The 20037-nt window shown below is 43.9% G+C and overlaps 1 protein-coding gene across 5 annotated transcripts in view; it reads left to right on the top strand.

Annotated features, from left to right (window-relative positions):
* The window catches only part of LOC133611746 (ryanodine receptor 3-like), a 359447-nt gene that overhangs the window by 95578 nt on the left and 243832 nt on the right, over positions 1-20037 (top strand). For 4 of the 5 annotated variants that reach the window (XM_061968834.2, XM_061968831.2, XM_061968832.2 and 1 more), the window contains exons 5-6: positions 17266-17280; positions 17634-17708. In XM_061968834.2, the coding sequence (XP_061824818.2) occupies positions 17266-17280; positions 17634-17708 (90 nt within the window). The remainder of the gene's footprint in view (positions 1-17265; positions 17281-17633; positions 17709-20037) is intronic. The other variant, XM_061968833.2, reaches the window with a different exon arrangement.

Raw genomic sequence — 20037 nt, 5'->3', positions numbered from 1 at the left:
AGAACAACAAATCTCCACCGATGATTAAGCAAAAAAGACAAATGTTCACAATCGTTTTGTCGCTTCAGCGTTTTAGCCAGTTTACTCTTAATGTCTCATGGCTAATTATGTTGAGGATTCCAATAAATCCTCAGCTGTTAGCGGCTCATTTTCATCGCCTTGTCGTCTGAGATAAATGAATGTGTCAGAGCTGCAGCTTTGTAAATGCAGAGGGCTGTCTGTGAGAAGGCGACATCATTGGTTCCGCCGATTCCCGTGGTGAGCTTGCTGGGAATAATCGGCAGCAGCGGTGGTAAAAGGCAGCTCAAAATAATAAACTGTGAGGTAGCCCTCAATTAGACTTTTTTTTGGAGCACTAGAACAGGGTCAGTCCTCCTCGGGCACACCTTTCTAAGGTGGTGTCAACACTTGTCATTTTGCATTCGGTTAAAAACAAACCCTGGTGTGATTGCTTTGATGGAATGGTTTATTGGGTTAGGCTCCAATATCTTTTAAGCACAAATGTGCACCAAACAAATGGACTGAGACCTTGCAAATTAATTATAGTGTTATATTGTAGTAGTATATAGTATAATAACACAAGTATGTCAATCAGCACACAATAGACACTGCCAATGAAGTTGTGACTTTGTGGACATGATATTTCCGATAGTAGACAACTGGTACAGTGGCTAAAAACAGTCACCACAATTGTAAATGCCACAAACAATACAAATGCTGCAATACAACAACTTTAAGCCACAACACAACAACTTTCAGCCACACACAATTGCAAAAGCTACAACAAATTTAAACGCCACATCATAACTTTACGTTACCACACAATATGATAAAAATAACACTACAAATTTCAGACACAACACAACTATAAAAGCCACGACAAATGCAAATGTGACAACACAACAACTTTAAGCTACGACACAAAAAGCATAAAGACCACAACATAACTTTCAGCAAAAAGCCACAAAATATGCAAACGCCGCAAGGCAACAACATAAAACCATAACACAACAACTTTACGCCAAAACACAACAACTTTATTCCACAACATATAAAGCCACAACACAGCAACGTAAGCCACAAAATAACATTTAACGATAACGGAAGTGACAGTGTATGATGCAGGCCAAAAGGTTGCAACACCCCATCACAGCTTACTATCACATACTTTCCAACTTCATTTATTAAAACTTTTTCAACTTTTCATGAAAACAAAAACGTCTGTTGTCAAAACTTGGTCTGCTGTTGCGTCCATTGTGTCCATCACTTTAATTGTCGCTTAATGTTGTTATATTCTGGCTTCATGTAGTTGTGTTGTTGCTTCATGTTGTCAAGTTGTGGCGTTTGCATTTGTTGTGACCCTTCTCGGCCACCGTACTTTTGCTATGATGCCAGGCTATGTTAGTGTAAACACAGTAACTAAAGTTGAGGTTCAATAGCCACAAAGAGCTTCGGTCTGGACCGTAGTACTAAACAGTAAGTATGTACACAGTCTAAAACCTTACCATAAACTCGTATAAAAGAGCATGTTGAGAACGTATACCTCAGCCAAGGTATTGTCACATTGGGAAATCAATGAATTTGAAACTAGGAAGTAAAGATCAAGAAGTTCACCTGGATCTTAGGAGAACAAATGTCATAAGATTTTAGATGAAATTAAATTACAACTAGATGAGATGATGACATTTCACAGAGACAGAAGCATGTGAATATGCTAAATGGGATTTTTCTCAGTACATTTGAACAAATGTGACCCGGTCCAGATACATATTGTCATTTTGAATACATATTTTGCATTCCATGCAAATAAGATATTTGCAATAGGGCTGTCAATGCATCACAATATTTAATCATAGTTTCTTCATAGTTAACGCAAAATTAATAGAGATTAATTGCAGATAGGTATAATTTTCCCTCATTAATAAGTGTACCCACACTACGAAATGGATCGAGTGTCAATAAAGAGTGAGGAGGTGACGCAGGCATGTTAATCGTGTGTTAAAAAAAACAATTTTTGTTAAAGGAGTTTATAGTGAACCAGTTATGACAACACAGTCGTCAAAACCTACTGGACATTGGTTTTCAACACAGGATAGCTGTTTCAAGCGATTTCCACCGCTCACACAACATACCCAACGAGATAGCAAGACCACCGGAATCTCCCTGGATTGTTATCGGATCCGGCAGGCGACGCAGGCGGCGGCGCTAGAGGAAATAAAAGCGGGGCTGCCGGTCTGGTCTCCTGGAGAGAATCAAGAAACAGCCCCACAAGCCTCCGCTGCCGAGCATATACCTCACCAATGCCAGATCCATCGCTCACAAAATGGACAAGCTAAAGCTTGAGCGAGCTGGAAATAGCTACATCCAGGACTGTTGTTTTTTGGTCATTTCCGAAACCTGGCTTCACCCCCTAATCCCAGACGCTGCGGTGCAGCTAGCAGACCGCACGCTGCTACGTCGGGACCGAAACGAGGACTCTGGTAAGAGCAGGGGAGGTGGTCTCTGTGTTTATGTACATAACGCATGGTCTAATAACAGCACTATCATAGACAGTCACTGTTCCCCCGACCTAGAGTTCATGTCAGTGAAATGTAGACCCTTTTTTCTGCCAAGAGAGCTAACAGTAGTAATCATCACGGCAGTTTACAAACCACCGGATGCTAATGTTAGCATGGCTCTCTCTCTACTGCTAAATACAATAAATAAACAGCTACGTGCCCACCCCAAAGGTGCTCACATCATTGCTGGAGATTTTAATAAAGCCAATCTGAAAACAGTGCTACCAAATTTTACCAGCATGTTAAATGCCCTAATAGAGGGGGAAACACTTTGGACCATGGCTCCATGGCTAATATCAAAGAGGCATATAGAGCCATTTCCCTCCTCCACCTAGACCAGTCAGACCACCTCTCCTTGATGCGCATCCCTGCCTACACCCCCCTCAGATAAAAGACAAAAGCAGTAATAAAGACTGTCATAACTTGGCCTGAGGATGCACTCCCCCAGCTACAGGACTGCTTTGCACACACTGCATGGGATGTTTTCAAAGACCAAGACCTGCCCACACACACACAGAGTCGGTACTATCCTACATAAAGTACTGTATCGGCAATGTCACTGTGAAAAAAAGCATCCGGGTTTACCCAAACCAGAAACCCTGGATGACAAGCCAGGTCAGCATGCTCCTCAAGGCCCACGACACCACCTTCAGGTCAGGTGACAGTGCTCTATACAGTGCTGCGCGTGCTGACCTGAAGAGAGGACTCAAGGAAGCCAAGAGGGACTACAAAGAGAGGATCGAAGACCACCTCTCAAGCAACAACCCACGGCAGATGTGGCAGGGCATACAGCACATCACCAATTATAAAGGCTGTGACGCAGCAACCGGGTACTGGGATGTATCGCTGGCAGAGGAGCTGAACTGCTTCTTTGCTCGCTTTGAGACATCACAAACAGTCACAACCACACCACCTCCAGCCCTCCCAACCCCCCCATACCCCAGCACTCCCACACTCACTCTTGAGGAGCACGAGGTCAGGCGGGTGTTCAAGGCAGTGAACCCCAGGAAGGCAGCTGGTCCAGACGGGAAGGTGCTCAAAGCATGTGCTGACCAGCCCTCCTACGTTATCACCGTCCTCTTCAACCTCTCCTTGGAACAGGCACTCATCCCACCCTGCCTTAAAATCTGCCACAATTATCCCGGTACCCAAGAAAGCTGCTACAAACAACCTCAATGACTATCGCCCAGTGGCACTCACACCTGTCATCATGAAGTGCTTCAAGAGGCTGGTCCTACACCACATTCAAGCCAAAATACAACTGCGGTCATCCGGAAGGCCCAGCGGAGACTCCATTTCCTGAGGGTGCTGAGGAAGAACAGACTGGAGAGGCAGCTGATGGTGACCTTCTATCGCTCGGCTTCCAGAGCCTGCTGACGTACTGCATAACAGTGTGGTACGCCAGCTGCACTGAAGCAGAAAAACAGGCGATTCAGAGGGTCATAAAGTCTGCACAAAAAATCATCGGCTGCCCTCTCCCCTCCCTGAAGGATTTACACAACTCCCGCTGCCTCAACAGAGCAAAAAGCATTACCAAGGACAGCACACACCCTGGCTTCCACCTGTTCGACCTGCTACCATCGGGCAGGCTGTTATGATCCACTGCCCGGATCATATTCTGTTTACGTTTTCAGTTCACTTGTGTTCTCAGCACCTGTTGAGTTTATGTGTCTCAGTTGCCATGACGGCAGATTTCAGTCACCTGCCTCTGGTTAGTGTTCGGGACGCGCACCTGTTGCCCGGGCACTAATCAGAGGGCTATTTAGTTTACGCGCTGGCCTCACTCGGCCTGTTGGTCTTGTTTGCTCCCAAGCAACAAGTTACGCTCTTGGTTACGCTTGTAGTCTGCATTTTGATTCCAGCATCTTTTGGCTACCCTTTTGTTTTCCGTGCCGTGGGCACCGCGCATCATATTTTGTTCTGCAACTAGAATAAATAATTTATTCTCACCTGCAAGCCGCTTCCTGACATCCCTCTGCATCTTGAAAAGACGACGTCCGGCATCACAATGCCACGCAAGCGTAACACAGGTGCTACAGGTGCATCAGAGCCAGAACAAACGGGCTCAGAGACAGCTTCTTTCCCAGAGTTGTCACCATCTTGAACTCTAACTTCTAAAAATGATTCACCCCTATACAAAATCCTACCCTAATACCGTACTGTGCAATATTACCCTTCGAGTGCAATACGTCCGACACTGATTGTTATTTATTACTCTGGTACTCTTGTCTTGTTCTTTATATTGTACAGTATTTTGCATTTCTATAGTGTTTTGTATATTGTACAGGATTGCTTATTATTCTTATTGATAGTCTGTTTATTTCAATTGTTAGTTGTTTTCTTTATTGCCTGTTGTGTAATTTATTTTATTTTATTATTTATTTATTTTTACCCCATATTTGTTCCCACTACCGCACTTTAAATTGGAGTCCTTAATCCCGTTATATGCAAATATAATGACAATAAAGTCCATTCTATTCTATTCTATTCTATTCTATATTATTCTATTCTATTATTGCATTAACTTTCACAGACCGAATTTGCACATAAACAAACACATGACAATCAGGATTTGTATAGCGCTAGGAATTTGTCAATACAATACCCTTATTGATATTCCTTATAGAAATTGGTATTTATCGGTACTATATGTAATTGGTGTGAATAAAGATGTCAACAAATACATTTTTATTCAAATTTGTATTTTCACAAGAGGTTTATATACGTAAACAAAATGTAATCAAAAGCCGAATTCTACAAAAAAGTAGAGTGAACTCACTACCCCTGTACTAAGACTATAGGCCAGGGCTATTCAACTACATAATGAGAGGGATATAGTTTCAAGAGTCCAAGGGCTCTTGAAACATCGACATGTGGATGTTTTGTCAGAAAGTGCCTCAACAGGTTATATTTCTTTGAGACTGTATTTACTTATTGCAAAGTAAACACACCAGCTTTCTCACTGCACTGTCAATAAATGTATTATTCTGCCCTCGCTACTCGTTTCCAGCGTGTGCAGGTAGTTAAAGCATGAAGAAAAAGAAGAAGCTCCAGTTTTTGTTGAGGATTGATGTTCCTTCTTTTGAATTATTTTTCCTTCCTTAGTTTTACTTCTTCCTTAATTTAGGTTTGTAAGACTGAAAATATAAAATATAATATAAACATATAACGTCCATTATTAATTTTACATAAATAAAGGTCATTGTGTATTTTACATGAATAAAATAGAACGTTTAGTGTTAATACATTTACACAATAAACTACAAATGTTTACACATGTAGAAATTACACAACAGTCACACATCAAACATTGTATGTGACTTATCACTGTTAGCATTGTCGCCCTTTGCTGGTTGAAGAAAGCTTGGTTGCTATTTTTGCTGGTGTTATTCGGTCCATTCTTTCCATTTGTGCATTATTATTGATGTTGTCTGCCTCTTCCTAATTATTTGCCTTTACTGAAATGTCAGGAGAAAATGTCATTAAGGGCAAGCTGAAGGTTGAATATGTCTCGGCCGAGACGCTGAAATCAATATGACTTTGAACAGATGGGTTATCAATAGAAGCTAGATGGAGCAAATTACTAGTCAGGTCTGTTTTAGCCAGAAAACACAGGGGAGACCAACATGAACAGCAAATATAAGACATGGGCTCGTGCATGCCAGCCTCACAGAGCTTGATATCCAGCAGCTGGATGAGATCAGTCCGTCAAAGAGACAGCACAACCCTAAGGACATCTAATGTGCACCTGCTTTGCTCTATTTGTTTCCTTCAAGACCACAACAGTTTAGCTCCAAATTCAAACAGCTGCAGAGCACATGCACCTTAAAAGAGTGGTCTGCCAAATGTCACAGCATTAACTTAATGTCTCTTGTGGTCACCAGCTGCGTGACATTATAACGTCGTAGGTCATCCATCTCCTATATCGCTACATCAGGTTAAATCTCTTTACCTTTATGTTTCGATTAGCCACGGGTGATGCATTTTCTCATTTCAGTAATTGTTGCAGCAGCTTCTTACTGGTGTGAGCCCTGGTCGTGCTCACTGTGCTCTGTCTCTATAGCTGACTGCCTCACAGTTGGTATAGGAGACTTAGGTTTATTGGTTGTGGGGATTGAAGCTGCATGTGCCTCGCTGCATTAAGCTCAGTATACCTCAGCCAGCAGCTGTATCAGCAGCCAGCAGCACACACAAAGCCTGGAAGCTTGTGCTGCAGTCTGCACAGCAACTGCATCAAATCACAGGCTGGCTGCCACCCTGGTAGCCAGTGGAGGTGCATACAGGTGGTCTTCGGGTTAGTAACGTGTTTCGTTCCTAGATGGATATGCAAGTCAAGTTTTTGTGTAAATTAAATTTTATACATAAATTCTACAATGAGCCCCTCAAATGCTGACATTCACATTTTTTTTATAGTTTTATACCAACTAATGGTGTAGTAATTTTTCGCCAATGCATTTACTGCTTCATGTTCATATTAATATTTGTGAAGATGTCTATTGATTATCTGGGCAATTATATTGTCTCCTGTTGCTGTCACACTGCATTCCTGTGACTCCAGCACCAGCTTGGCCAGTCGTTGCGGCCAAATGGCACCAGAGGAACCACCTGCATTCGTGTCACGTACGGCTGCTACCGGAAGAAGCGCTCCTGTGTTATATTAAAAGTATTTTGTATCCTTTTTGACAGGGCTGGCATGTTTAAATGAAAAAGATTGCAAACCAAATATTACATAATTTTTGCATGAAACTCCAATCGGGCTTTGAACAGGCTACTGTATGAACACATTTTCTTGTAAGTTACACAAGTTGCATTTATATTGTGGGTAATCACAGTCACCCACGTCTTCTGAAGTTTAATGTATCATTACAGCGACTATCTTTTCAAACTGGGTGAGCACTACTTTATCTCCGGCCTGTTTTGGCCACATCCATCATCCTCTTCATCTTCTTCCTGACCTGACCATTTCTCTTTTATATCAGCCTGTGTTTAGTTCACGGAGACTACACAGCAATGGCAGTTTGCTGGAATCATAAGAAAGAAGCAGCCTCTACTAAATTGTGATTGGTCAGTGCGTGCAGATCTCAGGCACATGGCTACTTTCAATATGATTTGCGTATATATAAGGGAGCGTGGCCTGGGCATGGTCCAGGCGTGCCCAGCGACGCAAACGTCTCCAAGCAAATTCATATCAATTGTGATGTTAGATATAAATATCTTGGGTTAATAATAGATTCAGAGCTTTCCTTTAAAGCCCATATTGGCAAATTGTGTAAAATAGTAAAGTTTAATCTCACAAATTTTCGTGCAATTCCAAATGAAATGTCAACTGAAGCTGCAAAATTGTATTTGCATTCGATGATTTTCAGTCACTTCAACTATTGCCTTACCAGCTGGTCTCAGGCTGGTCAAAGTTAAAAAACCCATTGGAAATCTTGTACAAAAAAGCAATAAAAGTTATGGATAAAAAACCTAGGCGCCATCATCACTGTGCCATTCTAAACAAATACAGTATTATACACACATTTGCAGACTTAAAAGTGTCCTATAAAGTACTGCATGAATTGGCTCCAGATCCTCTGGCAGAGTTCATCAGCCAAAGAAACAGCCGTGAGCGTGTCACTTGAGGCTCTGTCAGAGGTGACTGTTATATTCCTTTACGCAGGAGCACTTTCAGTAAGTAGGCCTGGTCAGTAAGGAGTGCAAATGTGTGGAACTCAGTACCTGAGCAGGTTAAACTGGTCATAACTCACAAGGCCTTCACAAAAAAATGGAAAATGTGGCTTATCAACGCCTACAGCTGCCAGCACTAAAAGATGAGCCTGTTTTGATGCTAAGATCAATGTTATGTTGGGATTTAGTATTTTATTTTTATCATATCATATATGTATTGTCTTTTTCTCTCTCTTTCCTTTCTTTTTCTTTTAAATTGTAATTTTACTGCCTTATTTACATCATGGACGGGGGACTACAGATGAAAACTAGCCTTCTGGCTAATTCTGGCTTTTTTAACCATGTGTAGTTATGTGTTTTATGAAATTGCATTGTCCCCTTTGAAATAAACTAATCTTAATGTTACAAAGAAATGTGCTTGGATTTGTGCGTGTGCACATTCTAGTACATGGGTGTCAAACTCTGGCCCGCGGGCTAAAATTGACCCGCCGTGTAATTTCACTTGGCCCTTGAGGCGATATCAAATTAACACTAGAGCTGGCCCGCCGATTATATACAGCGGCGGTGCCGCGGTAACACCGCAATCACCGCTAATTCTCATACTTGCCAACCCTCCCGGGAGACTCACAAATCTCAGTGCCCCTCCCGAAAATTGTCATGTCTGCTTTTCAGCCAGTCCAACGAGTGCTGGCCCAGTCACATAATATGTGCGGCTTCTGCACGCACACACAAGTGAATGCAACCCATACTTGATCTACAGCGATACAGGTTACACTTAGGGTGGCCGTATAAACAACTTTAACACTGTTAGAAATATACAGCACACTGTGAACCCACACCAAACAAGAATGACAAACACATTTCGGGAGAACATCCGCACCGTAACACAACATAAACACAACAGAACAAATACCCAGAACCCTTTGCAGCACTAACTCTTCCGGGACGCTACAAGGTGTGTGTGTGTGTTTGTGTGGGGGGGTGGGGGGGTGTTTGGTGGTAGCGGGGGGTGTATTTTGGAAAGATGGATGGAAAAGATGGGGGTCATTTCGAGGGTGGAAAGGCCAACAGCGTGGTGTGCGGGCATTGTGCCGGTAGTTAAACCTAATGGGAAAATCAGAATCTGCGTGGATCTGACCACACTTAATGAGACAGTATGTATGGAGAGGCACATATTGCCATCAGTAGAGCAGTCAATGGCATAGTTAGACGGAGCAAAGGTATTCACCAAGCTGTGGCCGCTTTTGTTTCAATGTCCTACCATTTGGAATCAGCTTAGGGCCAGAACACTTTCAACGACACATGTCGCAGCTCTTAGAAGGACTGGCAGGGGTTGTTTGTCATGCTGACGACATATTGGTGTGTGGGATGGACCGGGAACGTGCGATGAGAGGCTGACAGTGATGCTCTGCAGACTTCAGGATGCTGGGCTCACCCTAAATGAAAAATGTGCATTCGCACAGCCAGAGTTAGTGTTTGTGGTACACAAAAATAGTGGCGAGGGCATAGCACCAGACCCTGAGAAAGTCAGAGCAATCACAGACATGTCTACTCCACAAAATGTAGCAGATGTGAGAAGGTTTCTAGGCATGTCAACATACATGTACGTGGGTAAATTTTTGCCCTTTTTCACAGACATAACCAAACCATTACGGGACTTGTTAGCAAAGGAGAGTGAGTGGGTATGGGGAGAAGTGCAACAGACCGCATTTGAAAAAGTGAAAAGGGAGCTGGCCTCAGACAGGGTGCTGGCACAGTACAGGCCAGGTGCCAAAACGAGAGTGTCCGCAGACGCTTCTTCTTTTGGGCTCGGGGCGGTTCTCACTCAGATGCAAGAGAACAAAGAGTGGCGACCAATAGCATACATATCACGCAGTCTCTCTGATGCTGAAGAGAGATATGCACAGGAAGAGAAGGAGGCGCTTGCAGTTACATGGGCATGCGAAAGGCTCAGCTCATACCTAGTAGGCCTGCAGTTCACCCTAGAAACAGACCACACTGTTAGCTCTGTTTTGGTACAAAGGCACTGGATGACCTACCCCTGAGAATCCAGCGCTTTCACCTCAGGCTCCTCAGGTACTCATATCAAATAGTACATGTCCCAGGGAAAGCATTGATAACGGCACCCATCGTGCGCACACTCACAGAAGATGAAAGGGAGCTAGAAGGGGAGGTGATGGTGTTTGGGGAATCAGTGCAACAGTGCCTACCAACATCTAGGGCAAAACTACAACAGATTAGAGAGGCACAAGAGCAGGACTCCATATGCAGACGGCTTAGAGAGCTATGCAAAAGGTGGTGGCCCAGACAGGAAGAGCTGCCAGAGCAGCTAAAGCCCTACTGGACGTACCAGGGCGAACTATACTGTGCAGGAGGACTTTTAATGAAAGCCAGAGGATTGTGATTCCTGAGACTATGCAAGCAGAAATGCTGGCCCGTCTGCATAAAGGTCATATGGGTATATCTAAATGCAAAGCAAGAGCAGAGCAGTCCTAAGTTCAGCCAGAGTAACAGAGAGGCGGAGAGGGCTGTCAAGACGGTGAAATAGTTACTTAAGAATGAGGAGGACCCATACAGGGCAATGTTAGCATATAGAGTCACACCATTGCACCATGGGCTGTCACCAAGCGAGTTCCTGATGCGAAGGCGTCTCCGCCCGCTGCTGCCACAAGCGCCATCCAACCTCAAGCCACAGTCGGCTCCACAAGAGCCACCAACCCCACAAAAGGGGGAAGAGAGGGAAGCAACACCACGTACACCAATCAGAGAGCAGGTAACCCAGACACCGAAAACAAGAGATGCTCCAAGACGGCAGGTAAAGCCACCAGGGTGGCTTAAAGACTGTCTCGTGAAAGGACAGGACATAACGAAACGCACCTTGTGTAATGTTGAAGCCTAAAGAGGCAATTACTATTTGATTGTAAGTTTGCAACACTGTTGTTTTTTGTTGTTTTTCTCAGGGAGAAATGAGGATGGTAAGGAATTTGTTATGCAATTCTCATACATAATGCCTTTATAGGGTGTTAGGTTGATTCATTATGAATGGTGATGCTTATTGATAAACACATTGCAATGATTGTTCATTCCTTGTTGTACATTGGAGAAGGGGAGATGCAGTGGATGTCCCTCATGGGCATTCGTAGTTGTGTATGTATGTTCAGAGCATGCAGTTGGTTCAGTAAAGTCTACACCACTGAAGTGGACAGCCGTGTGTGTGTCACTGATTTCTACAGTAACAAGTCAGCGACAACAACAATCTCAACATGACTGAAGGAGTAACCCAAAGGGTTAAGGGGGAGGAGTATATTTATAGCTAGAATTCACTGAAATTAAAGTATTTCTTATATATATATATATATATATATATATATATATATATATATATATATATATATATATATATATATGTATATATATATATATATATATATATATATATATATATATATATATATATATATATATATATATATATATATATATATATATATATTTAGTACAGTAAACAGTAATGAAAACATAGTTGTTCTACTAACTGTACTGTACTTGCTGCTTACTTAAAAAAAAAAAAACACTTACTTTAAACTATTTGAGTAGCTTTTGTTCTGCCATTTGAGTACTGGCGAGCGATCTCTGAATCCGGGAACATATCCTTCACGGATTTGTTGAAAACATCCGCAAATGAGAACGGAATGTTGCTTGCAAGGTGGCCCATAATACTGGGCTGTGACCAGCCTTGTGCTTCTCTGACCGTTCATGAGTGACTATATCCATTCGGCCACCGTGTTATGGGTTATAGATAAACCAATGGATAACGGAGACATACATGATAGTCTCCTTTTCAGGTGAGAGGACGCTAAAGGCAGTGCCTTTAAGGCACGCCCCCAGTATTGTTTGTCCGGCTGGAAATTTTGGATAGTACAACTTGCCGTAGTTTTGAAGCAATGCATGATGGGAATTCGGATGTTGTGTGTCAGTGTATGAACGTGTATGAAGTCTGGGGCAATAGCCTCCTGTATTCCTCACAGATTAACATCAATGAATACTAATAATATTTATCTTTGAAGAGATATATTGTCCAGGGTATACCCCACCTTACGCCCAAATGCAGCTAGGATAGACTCCAGCCACCCTTGCGACCCCAAGAGGAACAAGTAAAAGTAAAATATGGATGAATGGATGGTGTTGCTATAGTGATGACTTTCCTTTTCTTTGGTGCATTGGGAGGCATAATAAAATGCAAAAAGTCAACTAATAAGTAATGTTATATGATTCGTCCTCAGTGTAGCTGTGGAACTGTGTGACCTGTGTAGCTCATTGTAGCCGTCCGATTTGAGGGCCTGTAACACCAGTGGTGTGGCGCACAGAGACCTGTATCCTTCCGCCGCTCGCTGTAGCTAATTCTTGAGCTGATCTCTTAATGGACCAAAATGTACTTTTTAATTCATTTACGTGTGCGTGTTCGTAACCACAACCACAACATTTCTCGTAATGTTGTTAACCAAGGACCACCACTTATGTACAGAAAGAACAGAATAAGTCAGATGGTTCATGACGGAATAGTTTCTACAAACACTTTTATATTTAATGTTACTTATAATATAGTTGTATTTGAATGTTTTGTTGATTTTTTTTGTTTGGATCGGATAGGATATACTTTTATTCATCCCACAATGGGGAAATTACATAGTTGCATTGCAGGTTTTTACATACAGTAACAGAAGTAAAACCTATTGAAAAACAAAAAAATAGCAATAAATACTACATATTGCTCACTAATATGTATAGCAAGAAGATAAAATACAACAAAAACACTAACATCGGTATTGCACACCACAAAAAAAACCATCACAGTAATCACATAAGTGCATTGTAAAGTCTTATGGCTGTGGGTAGAAATGACCTGCGGTAGCACTCCTTCTTGCACTGTAGATGTAGAAATGTAATGCTGAAGGAGCTGCTCAGGGCCTCCACAGTGTCGTGCATGGTGTGAGAGGGATTGGACATTATGGATTATGGATGTACTGAATGAATGAAATAAAAATGGAAATGGAAATTCTATGATTTATTTCCACTACAGTATATGGACAACATTAATAAGAAAGCCCTTTAAGCATTGAGGTGATCTATTAGCCCATTGGAGGGGGGACCCACGTTGCCTCTTCGGGCTGTGCCCGGCCGGACCCCATGGGGACAGGCCCGGCCACCAGGCGCTCGCCATCGCGCCCCACCTCCGGGCCTGGCTCCAGAGGGGGGCCCCGGTGACCCGCGTCCGGGCAAGGGAAATCTGGGTTCCTTGCTCACCACCCATAGTAGGGGTCATAGAGGTCGGGTGCGATGTGAGCTGGGCGGCAGCCGAGGGCAGGGCACTTGGCGGTCCGATCCTCGGCTACAGAAGCTAGCTCTTGGGACGTGGAACGTCACCTCGCTGGGGGGGAAGGAGCCTGAGCTAGTGCGCGAGGTGGAGAAGTTCCGGCTAGATATAGTCGGACTCACTTCGACGCACAGCAAGGGCTCTGGAACCAGTTCTCTCGAGAGGGGCTGGACTCTCTTCCACTCTGGCGTTGCCGGCAGTGAGAGGCGACGGGCTGGGGCAATTCTTGTTTCCCCCCGGCTCAGAGCCTGTACGTTGGAGTTCAACCCGGTGGACGAGAGGGTAGCTTCCCTCCGCCTTCGGGTGGGGGAACGGGTCCTGACTGTGGTTTGCGCTTACGCGCCAAACCGCAGCTCAGAGTACCCACCCTTTTTGGATTCACTCGAGGGAGTACTTGAGAGTGCTCCCCCGGGTGATTCCCTCGTTCTACTGGGGGACTTCAATGCTCATGTTGGCAGCGACAGTGAAACCTGGAGAGGCGTGATTGGGAAGAATGGCTGCCCGGATCTGAACCCGAGCGGTGTTATGTTATTGGACTTTTGTGCCCGTCACAGATTGTCCATAACGAACACCATGTTCAAACATAAGGGTGTCCATATGTGCACTTGGCACCAGGACACCCTAGGCCGCAGTTCCATGATCGACTTTGTAGTTGTGTCATCGGATTTGCGGCCTCATGTTTTGGACACTCGGGTGAAGAGAGGGGCGGAGCTTTCTACCGATCACCACCTGGTGGTGAGTTGGCTGCGATGGTGGGGGAGGATGCCGGACAGACCTGGCAGGCCCAAACGCATTGTGAGGGTTTGCTGGGAACGTCTGGCAGAGTCTCCTGTCAGAGAGAGTTTCAATTCCCACCTCCGGAAGAACTTTGAACATGTCACGAGGGAGGTGCTGGACATTGAGTCCGAATGGACCATGTTCCGCGCCTCTATTGTCGAGGCGGCTGATTGGAGCTGTGGCCGCAAGGTAGTTGGTGCTTGTCGTGGCGGTAATCCTAGAACCCGTTGGTGGACACCGGCGGTGAGGGATGCCGTCAAGCTGAAGAAGGAGTCCTATCGGGTTCTTTTGGCTCATAGGACTCCTGAGGCAGCGGACAAGTATCGACAGGCCAAGCGGTGTGCGGCTTCAGCGGTCGCAGAGGCAAAAACTCGGACATGGGAGGAGTTCGGTGAGGCCATGGAAAACGACTTCCGGACGGCTTCGAAGCAATTCTGAACCACCATCCGCCGCCTCAGGAAGGGAAAGCAGTGCACTATCAACACCGTGTATGGCGAGGATGGTGTTCTGCTGACCTCGACTGCGGATGTTGTGGATCGGTGGAGGGAATACTTCGAAGACCTCCTCAATCCCACCAACACGTCTTCCTATGAGGAAGCAGTGCCTGGGGAGTCTGTGGTGGGCTCTCCTATTTCTGGGGCTGAGGTTGCTGAGGTAGTTAAAAAGCTCCTCGGTGGCAAGGCCCCGGGGTTGGATGAGATCCGCCCGGAGTTCCTTAAGGCTCTGGATGCTGTGGGGCTGTCTTGGTTGACAAGACTCTGCAGCATCGCGTGGACATCGGGGGCGGTACCACTGGATTGGCAGACCGGGGTGGTGGTTCCTCTCTTTAAGAAGGGGAACTGGAGGGTGTGTTCTAACTATCGTGGGATCACACTCCTCAGCCTTCCCGGTAAGGTCTATTCAGGTGTACTGGAGAGGAGGCTACGCCGGATAGTCGAACCTCGGATTCAGGAGGAACAGTGTGGTTTTCGTCCTGGTCGTGGAACTGTGGACCAGCTCTATACTCTCGGCAGGGTCCTTGAGGGTGCATGGGAGTTTGCCCAACCAGTCTACATGTGTTTTGTGGACTTGGAGAAGGCATTCGACCGTGTCCCTCGGGAAGTCCTGTGGGGAGTGCTCAGAGAGTACGGGGTATCGGACTGTCTGATTGTGGCAGTCCGCTCCCTGTATGATCAGTGCCAGAGCTTGGTCCGCATTGCCGGTAGTAAGTCGGACACGTTTCCAGTGAGGGTTGGACTCCGCCAAGGCTGCCCTTTGTCACCGATTCTGTTCATAACTTTTATGGACAGAATTTCTAGGCGCAGTCATGGCGTTGAGGGGATCTGGTTTGGTGGCTGCAGGATTAGGTCTCTGCTTTTTGCAGATGATGTGGTCCTGATGGCTTCATCTGGCCAGGATCTTCAGCTCTCACTGGATCGGTTCGCAGCTGAGTGTGAAGCGACTGGGATGAGAATCAGCACCTCCAAGTCCGAGTCCATGGTTCTCGCCCGGAAAAGGGTGGAGTGCCATCTCCGGGTTGGGGAGGAGATCTTGCCCCAAGTGGAGGAGTTCAAGTACCTCGGAGTCTTGTTCACCAGTGGGGGAAGAGTGGATCGTGAGATCGACAGGCGGATCGGTGCGGCGTCTTCAGTAATGCGGACGCTGTATCGATCCGTTGTGGTGAAGAAGGAGCTGAGCCGGAAGGCAAAGCTCTCAATTTACCGGTCGATTTACGTTCCTATCCTCACCTATGGTCATGAGCTTTGGGTTATGACCGAAAGGACAAGATCAAGGGTACAAGCGGCCGAAATGAGTTTCCTCCGCCGGGTGGCGGGGCTCTCCCTTAGAGATAGGGTGAGAAGCTCTGCCATCCGGGAGGAGCTCAAAGTAAAGCCGCTGCTCCTCCACATCGAGAGGAGCCAGATGAGGTGGTTCGGGCATCTGGTCAGGATGCCACCCGAACGCCTCCCTAGGGAGGTGTTTAGGGCACGTCCGACCGGTAGGAGGCCGCGGGGAAGACCCAGGACACGTTGGGAAGACTATGTCTCCCGGCTGGCCTGGGAACGCCTCGGGGTCCCACAGGAAGAGCTGGACGAAGTGGCTGGGGAGAGGGAAGTCTGGGCTTCCCTGCTTAGGCTGCTGCCCCCGCGACCCGACCTCGGATAAGCGGAAGAAGATGGATGGATGGATGGATGGGTGATCTATTAGCTGTAGGATGGTCTCATGTCCACATTCCTATTTGTTACATAATTTGGACAAGTCTATGCTTCTGACTTTGTGAAAACAGTTTAGGCACATACTTTTTCTGTTTTTAAACAAACCAGATACCAAATATTTAGATATGCTTGAATGAGTCGAATTTAAAAGAACCTTTCAGGGCCTCATCAAATATATTTGTGACGAACTAAAGCAGATATTTTGAGTCAGACCTTGTCGTCTGTCATCGGTGACTTCTAACCTCAGTAACCGTATAAAGTAAGAACATAGTCACCGTAACACAGTTCACATCAGGAGTTTCATAGCCTTGTTTTATGGTCTCACCCAGTGATTGTCAAACTGTGGTACACAGGACTTCTTCCAGTGGTACGCCAAATAATCACCTAATCATAGAATTTGAATTTCATATATTCAGTGTTACTGTTCAAACTGTGTAATGTTACAAAATATTAAATATACTTGTTCAAAAAAAACTCTGTGTTGTTTTTAATGAATTCTTAGGCTTACTACGCTACTGTTTAAATTGTATATTATCTAATACCATTAAGTATTTTCTAAATTACTCTCTAACATATGTACTTACCTACAGTATATTGACAGCAATATGCATGTTGGTCATTTTGTACTAAACAAGATGACAATACTTAGAATAATGAAAACACTATCTTGTCTTACCTTAATGCTTCCTAGAGGCTCATTAGGAAGGTAAGTAACATAGAAGTTGTCTGCTAAACAAAAAACAGCAACACTTCTCATGTCCACTTGTGGATTATTCCTTACTGCATCCTAACGCCACAATCGGTCGAGACATTTCCCTGTTAACGTTAACGTGATTGACAGTCGTCTAGCATCCTTCTCACATTCCTCTTGCTGGATTGCTGGAAAGATGACACCTGTATCCTTGCACATATCTTAGAGGGAAGGCAAAATCTCACCTAAAGATATGTGCGCCCAGCATGAGAAAGTCTTCGCTGAGCCTTTGGAGAGAAACTCTTGTCGTTAGGATAAGCTGACATCTAATTTACATAATTATGTATATGTGTGAATTATGTCTTCAGGCAGCGCAAAGTGGCGGCCACAAGACTCTACTGTACGGACATGCCATCCTCCTGCGGCACTCCTTCAGCTCCATGGTAAGAAATTGCACGCCGTCAAACTGAATTAAAGGAGAATCAAGGCAGAACTATCACAGCAGTGGCTTTTCAAGCATTTTTTGAATACTGGGCCACCAACTTTTTATGTAGACCTCAGATTTTGCCTGCCATATCATTTTATGTGGCACACCAAAGCCTAGAAATAATGTGCATTCATAAAGCATTTCATCTTTCTCGCTAAATGTATTTGTTCTTTCAAACTTGACTGAAAGAAATACTGTAATTGAATATCCTCTAAATTTTAATATTGTCTGATATTACAATGAAATATTGTAAGTATTTATTATTGTTACAAATACATACCTGCTCGTCACCTTCACTTATGATTTCAAAGCAAGTTATCCATTAATTTGTTAGTAGAAATGAGAAAATATAGTACCGGTAATGAAATGCACAGGCATGGATACTGTGTAATAATATCATAAGGCATTAATATTCATATACAAAACCCAAAAACAGTGAAGTTGGCACGTTGTGTAAATCATAAATAAAAACAGAATACAATGATTTGCAAATCCTTTTCAACTTATATTCAATTGGGTATACTGCAAAGACAAGATATTTAATCTGCGAACAGAGAAACTACTTTTTTTTTTTTTGCAAATAATCATTAACTTAGAATTTAATGGCATCAGCACATTGCAAAAAGTTGGCACAGGGACATTTTTACCACTGTGTTACATGGCCTTTCCTTTTAACAACACTCAGTAAACGTTTGGGAACCACTTTTTGAAGCTTTTCAGGTGGAATTCTTTCCCATTCTTGCTTGACATACAGCTTAAGTTGTTCAACAGTCCGGGGTCTCCCTTGTCGTATTTTACGCTTCATAATGCACCACACATTTTCAATGAGAGACAGGTCTGGACTACAGGCAGGCCAGTCTAGTACCCACACTCTTTTACTACGAAGCCACGCTGTTGTAACACGTGCGGAATGTGGCTTGGCATTGTCTTGCTGAAATAAGCAGGGGCATCCATGAAAATGACTTCTCCAGATTCTCTGAACCTTTTGATGATATTACGGACCGTAGATGGTGAAATCCCTAAATTCCTTGCAATAGCTGGTTGAGAAATGTTGTTCTTAAACTGTTCGATAATTTGCTCACATATTTGTTGACAAAGTGGTGACCCTCGCCCCATCCTTGTTTGTGAATGACTGAGCATTTCATGGAAGCTGCTTTTATACCCAATCATAGCACCCACCTGTTCCTAATTAGCCTGTTCACTTGTGGAATGTTCCAAATAAGTGTTTGATGAGCATTCCTCCAATTTCTCTTTCTTTTTTGCCACATGAGCCAGATTTTTTGAAACATGTTGCAGGTGTGACACTTACAATTAGTAGTCACAATTGTTTTGTAAAATGAATGTGTAAATAGAGTATCCTAATTTAGTTCGAGGTATTTTCATATCTAAAGTCACAGTTTAAGTGTATGTTTCCAAGCTGAATGCCACAAGACATGTTATTCCGCCACGCCAGCAGAGAGAGCACTCCTATAGGAAAGGAGGAAAATGGGAGGTGCTTGTTAGTACTTCCGTGTCTCAGTCAGGTCACACCCTGAGATGACAACGCAATCAAGCACTTTGTGTCTCGTTTTTATTCCTATAAAACAGGTCGGTAAAGTGTGATAATATTAACACATTTGTCTCCAAGCAATTATAAGCGTTTCTGAAAATAGAAATATCGAAGTATGTTGTTAAAAGTGTGTATTTGTGATGAAATGTGTTATGTTCAATAAGCGATGTCTCCCTTTGTGTGCGAGCGCGTGGTTGGGCGGGAATGGCGGCGGCAGTGGAGACTTGTTAAAGATAAACTGTGATTGTTAAGAAGTATTATAGGTATAGTCAGGTAACAATGTGTGTAATTGATTTATAATGACAAAAAAGCGTTCAAGAAAGCAGCAATATTAATAAGAAGCAATGTCAGGATACAGTACAAAGATGTAAAATGAAGATGTTCATTAAAGTAACAGTACCGCTACGTGTTGTTTTTACACAAGAAATATAGTGTTGGGGTATGTAACGATCAATCCTCCATGGTTTTGTGGATTTGTTTTATAATTTCAAAAGTAAGGATGTCATTGTTTAACAATGTGAATGAAAAATGGGGAATTGAAATAACATTATCGAAACTATTTGAAAGTGATTAAAAGCACAATAGAAATGCAAATGAGAGTAAAGAAGTCAAGAAATGTTTAATAAAAAAAAGTCAGGTCACACCCTGAGATGACAACGCAATCAAGCACTTTGTGTCTCGTTTTTATTCCTATAAAACAGGACACACCACATCGAACACTGGGACCAGGCTACTC

The sequence above is a fragment of the Nerophis lumbriciformis genome, linkage group LG08 (assembly GCF_033978685.3).
Source record: "Nerophis lumbriciformis linkage group LG08, RoL_Nlum_v2.1, whole genome shotgun sequence".
Classification (NCBI taxonomy): domain Eukaryota; kingdom Metazoa; phylum Chordata; class Actinopteri; order Syngnathiformes; family Syngnathidae; genus Nerophis; species Nerophis lumbriciformis.
This window is presented reverse-complemented; position numbering and strand designations above follow the sequence as displayed.